Raw genomic sequence first — 12,522 nt, forward strand, 5'->3', positions numbered from 1 at the left:
TGACAGCAGCTGGACGTCTGGACATTGATGAGCTCTGGGTTGCTTTTGGCACAGGAAAGAACTTCAGGTTCTTGGCAGCTCAGGAGATGTCTGTGGCACTGGGACCTAACAAGTGTCGAGGTTTGCCATTCTTCCATGCCCTCACTGGATGCGACACCGTTTCAAGCTTCGGAGGCAGGCGGAAGAAAAAAGCATAGGAAACCTGGAAAGCCTGTGATGAGGTCACTGATGTCACTGCAGCATTCTGTGCCTTGGCTGCCACGCCAACTCCTTCAGCCGTAGATGACCACATGGATGCACTGGAGCATTTTGTTGTTGTGCTCTATGATCGCAACAGTAGCCAGGAACATGTCAATGAGTGTCGCAAGCATCGGTTCACCCAGAATGGCAGATCAATAGATGCTCTCCCACCAACTCCTGAAGCCCTGAAACAGCACATCAAGAGAGCTACCTACCAATCCGGCTACTGTTGGGGCCAGATGATGGTGTCCACACCAGAGCTCCTATCGCCCAGTGACTGGGGGTGGGTTCACACCGATAATGGCTGGGACATATACTGGACAACCCTCCCAGAGGTAACTGAGGCATGTCGGCAACTACTAAGGTGTAGCCAATTGGATTACAGAGGGATGCAGATGCTACAAAAAGGGATGCAGAGGACAGTGCAAGTGTGTCAAGGCTGCACTCCAGTGCACAGCTCTATGTCACTGTGGTGGGGAGTGTACAAGAGAGTAGAACTGGGACAAGAGAGATCACAGATGATAATTATGTAACATGTACACATGTATCCATGCATTATAGTAGACTCTGTTACCTGGATCTAGAGGTTCCACTGTATAATTTTGACTCTGTAAGTTGATGTTAGGATCAAACAGAAGCACTTCCTCTGAGTTCAAGAGTGTTAAATGAACAAGTCATTCCATGGTGCTTGATAACAGTTTTTTTAAGAGTTTGTTGTAGAAAACCGTCCAAAAGTGCAAAAATGCACCAAAAAAATGACCAAATAAATGGTTTATTCACACTTTGTCACCTTTATTTGCTATTTCTTATTTGCTAGAATCTATATTTAGTTAAATAAAACCACTGGTATGCTTCTTAAATATAGTTGTATCCACATGTATCCTCCTTGTACAACACAAAATTGGCAATTTTGTAAAATGGCCACCATTTTGGCTCTGGGAAGAATCTAGAATGTCCCTATATCCAAAAATCTTTGTAAGATACTGCCCTAGCAGTGTGCCAAATTTCATGCTTGTATCACTAAAGGCACATTTTTTTCACATATCTGCCGGACTATACGCTGTGTGAATGAGTAACATGAACAGCTGAAACAAATTATTAAGCGAGAAACCTTGAACGACTCCAAAGGAACACAAAACTTGCAGCACATACAACAGCATTGAATTATTTGTTCTTTCTACTTGTGCTCCAGCCTTCTGCAGTCAAAACACAAAGAACAAAGAGGGGAAATAAACACCTTGCTAACATGCTGGTCATTGAAACTAAACCACTGTCCATCACTAAATGACTTGATGTAGGCGTAGTAGTGACCACCAGCTGCACTTCCAGAATGAACCATGATGGAGAACAGTTCATACACCCAGGGACCCTGCAAAGGCACAAACAATACAGCGATATCGAATATGGCAGAAGACAAAGGAAATTGCACTCACATTGCATTGCATTGCATGGTGAAGATCAAGTCAAACAGCAAGTGGAGTTTTAAAATGCCACATAACAAATGAGGTTAAGGTGTTAGACAGTTCAAGACTCTTTTACATGTTACCTTGTTGCTCAATTTGCAGGTCCTTTCGCCTGGGACAAGGGTTGCATTCTCCAAATCGATCCCCTCATCAACTGCATCATAACCAGAGAAATCTGTGTTCATCTGGTCACTGTGGCAGCTCCCTTCGTTCTCTGCACCACTGTCCGCACAGCTGTCTGCTTGACAGCATTTCTGCTGGCATACAAAGTGAAAACGCAAGAGATAGGAATAGCAAAGGCTTTGACATTTACATTGAAGTCACCTTTTTGCAAAAAACTGTACCAAATGCTGGGATTACAATGATTGGAGAAATGAAAACCATAAGCCTGATGAAATATTAAATCAATCAAAAAAAGAAAAGAAAAGTACATCAGAATTTTTTTTTTAATGCACACATGCACACGCACACATCTGAAGATCTGCAGTGTAATTTATAGTGTTGTTATATAGTTAAGTAGCCTTCATCGTGATAATGACTAAGGAAGAATTTGGGCCCACATCACACTCTGGACAACAACAGCAAGTGGCACGATGGTTGAAGGTCCGCTTTGAGTCTGGGAGGTCGGTGGTTCAAACCACAAAGTCACACCAGTCTTAAAAAAAAAATGGTACATGCTGCTTCCTTACTTGATGCGAAGCATTTAAAATAGGTAAGAGCATGGACAAACTACCAAAGGTTGGCAACCACGGCACAGGCAATGATGGGCTGAATGGCTGTCTCCTGCGTTGAAGTTCCTTGTTAAGGAACATGTATATTTAAGCCTCACCCGATAGATGGGGGGGGGGGCTTATACCTGTTGCCGGGTTTGCTTATAAAATTCGGGCCCCTAATTTTTAACGGTACTTCAGAGTTTCTTAGACTCCGAGGAGTACGACACTACAAATTTAGGTGTTTCTTTTTTTTCCCTGCCTTTTTCTGCCAATGTCCGTCCGAGATGTATCTCTGAACTGGCTAGGACTTTTGGAATGAAATTTTGCAGCAATAATGGGAATAGAAAGTAAGTATGCAGGGTTGACTATTTTTTGACCTTGACATAATTATGGTCATGACCGAATTGTAGACATTTCCACATTTTTCACCATAACTCGACTAAAATTTGTCGATCAGAACAAAATTGCCCTCTAGAGATACCCGAGAGCAAGTCACATTTAGGCTTAATTTATATCATAACCCGAAGCATGAAAGGTGAAGGTCAGATCAAGGTCAAAACATATTGTTGGTTTTTTTGTCATCGCTCAATTTAGCCACTGTGGAATCTCAAAAACCGCTTGGCCTTCCAAGATGTTCTTGCAAAACAATAGTGTACCTGCACTGAAGTTGAGCAACTGATATTTGATTTGTGTCCTTGACCTACTTTTTCTCGGATTTTGCTCGAATTATAAGAAACACCATTTGATCACAACTCAAATAATTTTCCTCTGATTTTCATGATGTTGCGTTTTATGGCTGATCGTCGATGGGGACACATTTTCTTAATTTAAAACTATATCCATAAATGTTGAAGGTCAAGGTCATAAGGTAGTCCGAGAAGAATATGGCCGCCATTGGATTGCAGGAATCCCTTGGCGACCGCTTTGTGATCGCAGAAATTCAGGTTGTTTTTTTTAAATGTAGTTTAACAAAGCTACGGATTGCTTCAGCATGACACTTCAATTTTGAGATCATTGGTACGTGTGTTGGCATTTGCAGAGCTGCTTTCACTTCCTTCAATGTACAATTCCTTCTCATCTTGTAAAAGATTTATTTCACCCAAAACATTGCAAGGAAAAAAAAAATTGACTTTTTTCATCAGTGGTGAATATGCAGTCCATGGACATGTTTAAAAAACAAAAAACACAACAATTCCTCACGATGTAAACAGTCCAACATTGACAGCAACCTTCATCTTGGTGTCCAACTCTCAATTTATGGTATCTTGTTCAGTTGTATTAAAAATAGTATATATTACACTATAATACATGTTGAACTTTGTTGGATCGCATGTCGAGTCACAATTCTTATGCTTCAACGCCATTTTAGAAAACGATTTGCAATCACTAACGATTATTCCGTCGGACGAGAAGTAAAGCTAAAGAGATTTGTATGCTTGGTCCGACCTCTTCTTCAGGTGCGTCGATGAAAGAGTTCAGATCCAGCATCTCTGGGAAAGTCATGCGGTCATTCAGCTTAATGCGATGCATCGTGGAGTAGTCAAAGTCAAAGCGTTTCAACTGCAGTGATAGCAGGTAAGGGAAATGCAGAAACTCCAGTCCCTGAGAGCAGCAAGCAAATCAAGTTACTCAAGTTGAACAAAAAAGGGCAATGTACAAATCCAGAAAATTAATGTGGACCATGCTCACAGAAAGTTCATTTATTTCTGTATCCATAGAAAAGATTTAGAGCAAAATGGCAGAAAAATCAAGGGCTTTATGAGTGTGAAAAAAAAAATAACACAAAAAACAACAACTTTCAATCAACTAAGCACTTTCCCTCAAAAAATTAGCAGATCTTGCAGCACTTTAAAGTAACTAAGACACTATAACATGCTGAGAAAAATGTGGCTGAAAAGGATTCCAGGAGAGGTACCTTTGGCAACACACTCACCTTGTGTGCATCACATTTTTTGCCGCAATGCTCACAGTAGTACTGGTTGATTCCATCCAGTGTTTCAGGTTGCACAAATGCTTGTAGGGCTTCTTCCTGATAACACAATGGACAATCGAATCATAGCAAACTGCTTCACAGTTATACAGTAAACCCTCAAATACCATGGGTTCTAATATTGCAGGTTTATACCAATCGCGGGCAACCTGTGTTCCAATTTCGTTGTCGCGGGATTTCATTTTGGTCAATCACGGTTTTTGAACTGAGATGTGTCATTGGTTGCGTCCGCATGTACGATTACCTCCCATTATGAGCCTTGTGCACCATTAAGTGTAGTAATCAGACCAGCATATGGGAATGAAGCTAAATGTAACAATGAAGAGTCATCAAACAGGAAATGACATACAGAGATCCTGCAATACTGGATCTCCAGGAACCTACAAGATCTAGTAGATGCAGAAAAGTTAATAATGGTACCCAGATGTAAAACGATGGACAAAATTAATCGTGCCAAAAGGCTGAGAAAGGTTATGACATTGTGAAAAAAGATTAGAAGACGTAGATCCAGTGATTTTCTGCGATTACGGAAAATGTCCGGAATTCATGGAGTTGGTGATTTGAAATGGAAAAAAACAACAACAAAAAAAAGTCAACTTTAGATACAATTGCAAATAACTTATTCACTATATTAGTCTGTCTGCCAAACTGGAAATTTTACCCAAACCTCAAAGTCTCTGATAAAGTTTTTTTTTCTCTGTGGATTATTGTAGTATAGGGTCTAAGTTAACATCCTAGGGTGGGTGGGAAACTCTCACCCTTGGGCAATTTGAAAAATCCAAGATGGCGGCCAAAATGGCTTCGCTTATAAAAATGCAACTATAGTGCCCTCAAATTATGCAAGAGAAGCATGTCATACATCAAAATAGGGGTTTCAATAGGTGAGAAACCCAAATTTCTGTACTAGAAACTGGTATGTTTAATAATTTTTCCATAAATGTACATAATAATGACCTGAGTACCAGTTTAGTAATGTCGGAGAACAGCATCTTAGTTCGTTTACGACATGAAATGTGGTTTTATGATACAACATGTTAACAAAACATAAAAGTAATTACTCCTGCAATTGTTATTCAAAACTACTTTCAGAAAAGATTTCAAAATTTACAAATACCACTTTTTGAAAGTTACATACACAAATGTACAAATAAGAGGCAAGCCGATAATGACAAAGTTGAACCAGCATGTCACACTATGACAATCATTACAATCATTAAAATCACATACCTTTGCAAACCATACTAATTATTAAAGTAACATAATCACAATATCTGTGTTAAAACAATAATTTCAATCATGTCCTGATTATAATCTTTCAACCTGTTGCAATATATGCTCATAAAATATGGTTACTATATGCAGTCATTTGAAATACGGTAACAATTCAATGATTTGAACAATCAGACAGTCAAAGAAAATACTGAACACGCTCGAACAAATAAACATATGCTTCTCAATATTCATCATCAGTCATTTTCCACCATTGCATCATTTATCCTGGTGCGACGATTCCAGCATTCATAGTCTCCTTCGCAATGGCAAAACACTGTGCAAGTCATGCCTGAACTGCAGCAGCTGCATGTGCATGGTTTTTCCCCCTTGCAGGAGCATTGGATGACCTTGAGCAGAGCATCAGGAGCCTGTGCAGTGTTGGGAGGAAGCATGACTGCACTCAGAGATCCATCCTCCATGTACCACCCATGGGCTGCTGGGTCAAGTGCTGGTGGGTTTGGCTCCAAGGAGTTCCTCCAGACTGCAACCTGGATGTGAGCCCGGGCCACATTCTGACAGAGGGCTTCATCGGTTGGGGGTAGAGACTGTCCTTGTTCTCCAGCATGAAGCTGAAGACAGCCTGTAGTCCTGGATCAAGCACATCAGTTTCTGATTTTCTTCCTGTTGGTTGGATGTTTCGGAGGGCCATGAACTTGCACATACAGTCCCTGTGATATCTGGCATCTACAGCATGCAGATCCAGGGCCCCCTCCAGCCGAAGCCTGACCTGAATGGCCCATTCATCATTACGTACTCTGCATCTTTCAAGCAAAAAGTCTTTGTAGGGCTTTTTATCATGCTCAGAGTATGTGAAGTGGCAGAGGAAGGCAGTTCTCCATCTCCCAGGGTGCTTTGGGTCCTTTTCAAGGTCACAAATCTCTCCACAATACAAACAATGTTCTCTGAAATTGAATTGAACAAAAGACTTTCATAGTTTTCTTGGGGGTTGTTCTGGAACATTCTGTAATTCATATTTTGCCAGATTTGACTTGGAAGTATACCTGGAGACAGTTTTTGTGATAGAAAATTGTCAAGTTTGGATTTGCTGATAGCTCTCCATGCAATTTGATGTGCAAGTCATCTCCATATTTCTGACTTGCATATATTAGTCCGTGAGCCAGACAAGATATCGGTACCATCTGGGGGCACCAAACGAAACTTATTTTTTATTGATGGTGTACCCATATACTTCACAAAAATGCATGATGGACATTTCAAACTCACAGCTTAACTTTTCCAAAGCATAATTAATGTTTTTGCGCAAAATACACAAAATGTACAATTTTGTCATCCATGTTTTAATGCTTAAATGGCTGGACAGGCCAAATAAAAATAAATTTTCATAATGAAGATGTGTTGTGTGTGTCTGAAAGTGATTATACTTAAGGAATATATCAAATATATTGCAATAACATAAAAATGTGATTGTAATTTCTATTTGCATCCTAATTTCTGCGACATCGATAATTGCGCAATATTGATCAATAGCATAAATATTTACTGCTAATGGACATGATAACATTTATTGAGAATTTCTTCATATTTGATGAAGTTATTAAGGTGAAATAACCTCTAGTTTATTATACTAACATCCATAGTCAAGTTTGTTTTGCAGTCGACAGCTTGTCTTCATTTCACCGATCTTCAATATCAAGTAAGACCATTTTATTCCTAAGTTATTTTATACCTTGTTGATCTTAAATTTGATAACCTTATTTAAGTCATAGTTAATATGTATTTCAGCTGTAGCAAAATTGGAAATTATTCAAGGATCCAGAGAATAAAATGATAATAGAGTGGATACATTTATATGACAATAGTGTACTTAACCAGTTTTTATATCTTTTCAGGTGACTCTGTGACTGTATGGAGGTAACACTCTACAATGATACATGATGGACTCACCAAAGTAAAAACAGAAAATGCAATCATTGAAAGAAAGGGCTTGCATTATTTGTTCCAAGCAGACTTCAGAATCTGAACTGACCAAACCCAGAGACGATGAATCTGTTGGTCTGTTACTCCATGCAGCCAACTTATGGAATTTTGTGCCCATCCTGGAACTTGAAGAAGATGAATACGTCGAAAAGTTGTTCTACCACAGAGACTGTAGATCTGATTTTACACACAAGAAAATGCTTCAGAAGTTCCAAGAACCTGACTCCGAGCCAGAATCTTTTTCTTCTTCCTTCGGCTGCTCCCGTTAGGGGTTGCCACAGCGGATCATCCGTATGATCCGCATCGTGATTTGGCACATGTTTTACGCCGGATGCCCTTCCTGACGCAACCCTGGTCGTCTCTTACGATACAGGGATATGGTACACCTATTTTAACCAGGGTATACACCAGCCCAGTATACTGGTACTCATTTCGCCGACATCGGAAGGATGACAGGCTGAGTCAACCCCCTGGTGTATTAATTCAGTGGCCCAACGGGGCTTGAACTCAGGACCTTTTGGATTCCAAGCCGCTACCCTAACCACTGCGCCAACACCAGGCTATTGACTCCGAGCCAGAATGTTCCACCAAAAGGAGAAAATCTTCTCGTGCTCCTTCAACGACATCTCGTGTCTTCGACCCTGTATGTATCTTCTGTAAGAAGGAAAGCAAATATGTGGCTGGTTCTCACACCAGGGAAACACTCCTACAGTCCAGAGAACTCAGGTCAGATGAAACAGTGAGAAGTGTTGCTCAGGCCAAATTGGATCAGAGAATACTTGCCATCACATCCAGAGTTGGTTGCTGCCGAGGCTCATTACCATAAATCATGTTACTGCAAATACACCCGTGGAGCAATGGAGAAAACATCAAAAGTCACTGAAGATGATGACGCTTATCTGGCAGCAGAGCCGGAGGCCTACTTTCTTCTGTTCAAGCATGTGCGCAAGACATTATTTGTTCAACCTGAAGTTGTCAGAATGATGGAATTGACTGAAAAGTTGTTGAATTTCCTGCACGAACTTGGCATCAATGATGTGAAACCCTCTACGAAGAAACATATTCGCCGGAAGCTAAAATGTGAATTCAAGAAGTCACTTCATTTCGTCTCTGATGATAAAGGAAAACTTCTTGTATATCCAGATGGCCTTTCCTTGGAGCAGGTAGTGGTCAAAATTATGAAGGCCGAAGAACAACTACAGGATGCAAAGTACTCAGATGATATTGAGAACATTGTCAAACTTTCTGCGAACCACTTGAGAGGACAAATTAAAAGCATGAAAGAAAAGCCTTGGCCTCCACACCCTGCTGAACTGAAATCTCGCTAAACTGAATTGCCAGAATCTTTAAAGATGTTTCTGAAACTGCTACTTCATGGAACAGAACAAGATGGAACGCAGAAGGTGGAACGAGTTGTCCAATCGGTAGGTCAGGATTGTATCTATGCTGTCAGTAGAGGAAAAGTCGTCCCTGCTAAACACATATTGCTACCATGGGGTGTTAAGTCACTGACAGGAAATGTTGAGCTCATCAAAATGCTCAATCGCCTTGGCCATGGTGTTTCCTACTCTAAGCTGGAAGAAATAGACACTGCATTGTGCCTTCAAAAGCAGACGAGAGAAGCAGACCGAGGTATAGTTCTACCATCATCTTCCCATCCATGCATTCCCTCCCCACTTGCCTATGACAACATAGATAGGCTTAAAGAAACTTTAAGTGGTGCTTTTAGTGGTTGCGGTATGCTCGCTGCACTTAAATTGTTGATGCCACATGATCACTTCAGAGATGTATTCGCAAAACTGGGAAAAGAATGGCAGCTCACTGATGAAATTCTTAAGGTCTTGGAAGAATTCACATGTCGTCTCTACGTAAGCCAGTCAGAAATCTGTGATGTGAATGAGATGCGATATGAACTGTTCCGTGTAAAAGATGGAAACGTAGAATCTGGACAGTTGCGCACCTGCCAAAACTGTCTGCATCTACATGCAACGAGGGCCAACTATCAGGCTGCCATCTGGCACAGAGCATTGCAGGCAGACCCAGAAGTCCCAAGTCCGCCGGAGAACAAAGGCTGGTGCTTGGGTGATGATGGAGAACTTGTTATCAACTGGATGACAGCTGCACCAGCACCAGACACAGTCTTGGAGTTCCTGTCTTGCAAATGCAAGAAGTCATGCAAGTTGCCCACCTGCCAGTGTATGGTGAATGGACTGCACTGTACTCAGGCCTGCTTACTGCAGGAATGTGAGAACATGAAAGACGAGGAGGTCCATGCTGAGCAGGAAGAGGGATCTGATGGTTCGGACAGTGACAGCGATAGTGACACATTATAAACAATATTCAATATCATTTGGTGTGATTCAATTCATGTAATTCTCTCCAGTGGTACATCCCATGGAAATGGACTTGTGGTTTTCATGTTGTTGGTGTCAATAAATACTTGCGAGTACACAATGTGTTTCTTCTTTTGTCAGAAAATACGAGGTGTGTTCAAAAAGTATCCAACCTTAATTTTTCGTGCGTAAACAAATGAAGCTAGGGAGGCATGGTTTGGTGCACGTATGTCGGCGATCCTAATCCGTATGCGTGAATATTTTCCCGCCTGCAGAAGCTGTCAGTCACCGACAGACCGCCGATGAGTGAGGAAGTGTAAGTGAGCGCCATCGGATTTTCGTTTTTGACAAAATGACGGAAAAACTTGAACAACGCTACTGCATCAAATTTTGCGTAAAGCTTGGCGATTCCCAAGTGGAAACGATCCGCAAGATTCAACAGGCCTTCGGGAACGAAGCAATGGGTACCACACAGATAAAAGAGTGGTACAACCACTTCAAAGATGGTCACACATCAGTGGAAAGTGAAGCACGTTCTGGTAGGCCCTCAACATCCCGAAATGAGATCGTCATTGAACAAGTGAGGACCCTGCTGATGCAGGATCGTCGAATCACGATCAGAGAATTTGCAGATGAGGCAGGCGTCAGCAATGGATCCGTTCATTCCATTGTGACTGAGGATTTGGGCTTCAGGAGAATCTCAGCGAAGTTCGCGCCAAAGCTGCTAACGAATGAGCAGAAGCAACTCCGTTTGGAGATCGCACAGGACATGCTGGAGACTGTGAACAGCGATCCCAACTTCTTCAACACAGTGATCACTGGCGATGAGACCACAGTGATCCGTCATTTTGTCAAAAACGGAAATCCGACGGAGCTCACTTACACTTCCTCACTCATCCGCGGTCTGTCGGCAACTGACAGCTTCTGCAGGCGGGAAAATATTCACGCATACGGATTAGGATCACCTACATACGTGCACCAAACCATGCCTCCCTAGCTTCATTTGTTTACGCATGAAAAACTAAGGTTGGATTCTTTTTGAACACACCTCGTATGACGTTTTTTCTGAGTAGACCCCACCTTTGTTTAAAAGGCTCTACTGAGCTTAAGCTGTGAGTCGCAGATGTCCATCATGGTGCATTGAGTTACAGATACATATAGCTATCAGAAAATCACAATAAAGTTTGGTGGCCCCAGGTGGTACTAATTGGTCAAAATCAGGCGACTGGCTCACGGACTATATAATTGACAAGATTCTCTCAGGTCCACTGTTTTTCTGCAGAGCCTTTGATTCCTGTTCACAATCTTTTCCATACTTGAATTTGAACACACATTCTCCACACATTGTTCATTCAGGATACACGTACGACAAATTATCTACATCGACTAAGCACCACCACCACCACCACCACCACCACCAGAAGTACCTGTAAATAAACATGATGAATTAAGTTTTGGAAAGCAGATCTGTCACATATTACCACAAAATTTGGCATATACAGGGGGCTGCAAAAGTAGGTATACAGTAAGGATTATACCAGTATTACCAGTATTATAATAGTGGTGCGAGGATTCATTGAATACTAGAATTCATTTAATTCATTAAAATCATTATTACCATTTTAAATATTTTTATTTTTGTAATTTGTTTCTAAAATACATCTTATATTTGCAGGTAAAGTGGAAATTTAACGTTTTGTTTTTCATTACTGTATACCTACTTTTGCAGCCCCTGTGTGTATATATATATATATATATATATATATATATATATATATATATATATATATATATATATATATATATATATATATATATATATATATATATATTCAAAATTCTGAAGCACTTATGTCTCTGCTCACACGTTGAAACTTGAAGCCTTTGTTCTTATTTACACACATGCACATGCATCTACTTCTAAAAAGCACAATCACCACCACCATCATGCAGAAAGACCTGAAAAAATTGTTCTCTGTTACAAAATCAGTTTTGAAAATCATGAAGCAGTTGGATTTCCACAATTCAGATAATTTTCAGCAAAACAGAGTCAAAGTGCCCAGACTGATGCAGTGCTTGCTTGACACATATTATGCCTGTAAATAGCAGGAAATCTCTCTTTCTGCAACAAATTACAAAGAAGAAACTGGGCTTATGTAGGCCTACTATAATATATATAGTTGCTGTCATGTTAGTGAAGTCATATGACATTTTGTGTTTGACACCATGGGCCTCTCCACACAAGTATTCTCTTGCTAAAATTGCCAATAACTCAAAAAATAACAAATACCCAGTTTTCTAGGCTAAATTTCTGAATTGAGCATCGTCTAAAACCCCTATTTTGATGTATTACATGTCTCTAGTATAATTTGGGGGTACCATAGTAGTATTTCTAAAAGCGGAAACCATTTTGGCCACCATCTTAGATTTCTCAAAATGCCCAAGGGTGAGAGTTTCACACCCACTCTAGGATGTTAACTCAGACCCTATACTACAATAATCCACAGAGAAAAGAACTTTATCAGAGACTTTATTATGACAACTTTATTATTGTAATAATTATTATTATTACA

General features: G+C 40.5%; 1 protein-coding gene and 1 pseudogene across 5 annotated transcripts in view; one reads left to right on the forward strand and one right to left on the reverse strand.

Moving 5' to 3' along the window:
- The window catches only part of USP47 (ubiquitin specific peptidase 47), a 148,706-nt gene that overhangs the window by 91,089 nt on the left and 45,095 nt on the right, over positions 1-12,522 (reverse strand). For all 5 annotated transcript variants that reach the window (XM_085882495.1, XM_085882493.1, XM_085882492.1 and 2 more), the window contains 4 exons: positions 4,350-4,445; positions 3,863-4,018; positions 1,787-1,957; positions 1,478-1,609 (listed from right to left, as the gene is read on the reverse strand). In XM_085882495.1, coding sequence (XP_085738621.1) covers positions 1,478-1,609; positions 1,787-1,957; positions 3,863-4,018; positions 4,350-4,445 — 555 coding nt within the window. The remainder of the gene's footprint in view (positions 1-1,477; positions 1,610-1,786; positions 1,958-3,862; positions 4,019-4,349; positions 4,446-12,522) is intronic.
- LOC147026735 (uncharacterized) lies at positions 5,964-8,952 on the forward strand (annotated as a pseudogene).

This window comes from Eptatretus burgeri, chromosome 5 (assembly GCF_056783735.1).
Source record: "Eptatretus burgeri isolate ZD-2024b chromosome 5, Ebu_testis_v1, whole genome shotgun sequence".
Classification (NCBI taxonomy): domain Eukaryota; kingdom Metazoa; phylum Chordata; class Myxini; order Myxiniformes; family Myxinidae; genus Eptatretus; species Eptatretus burgeri.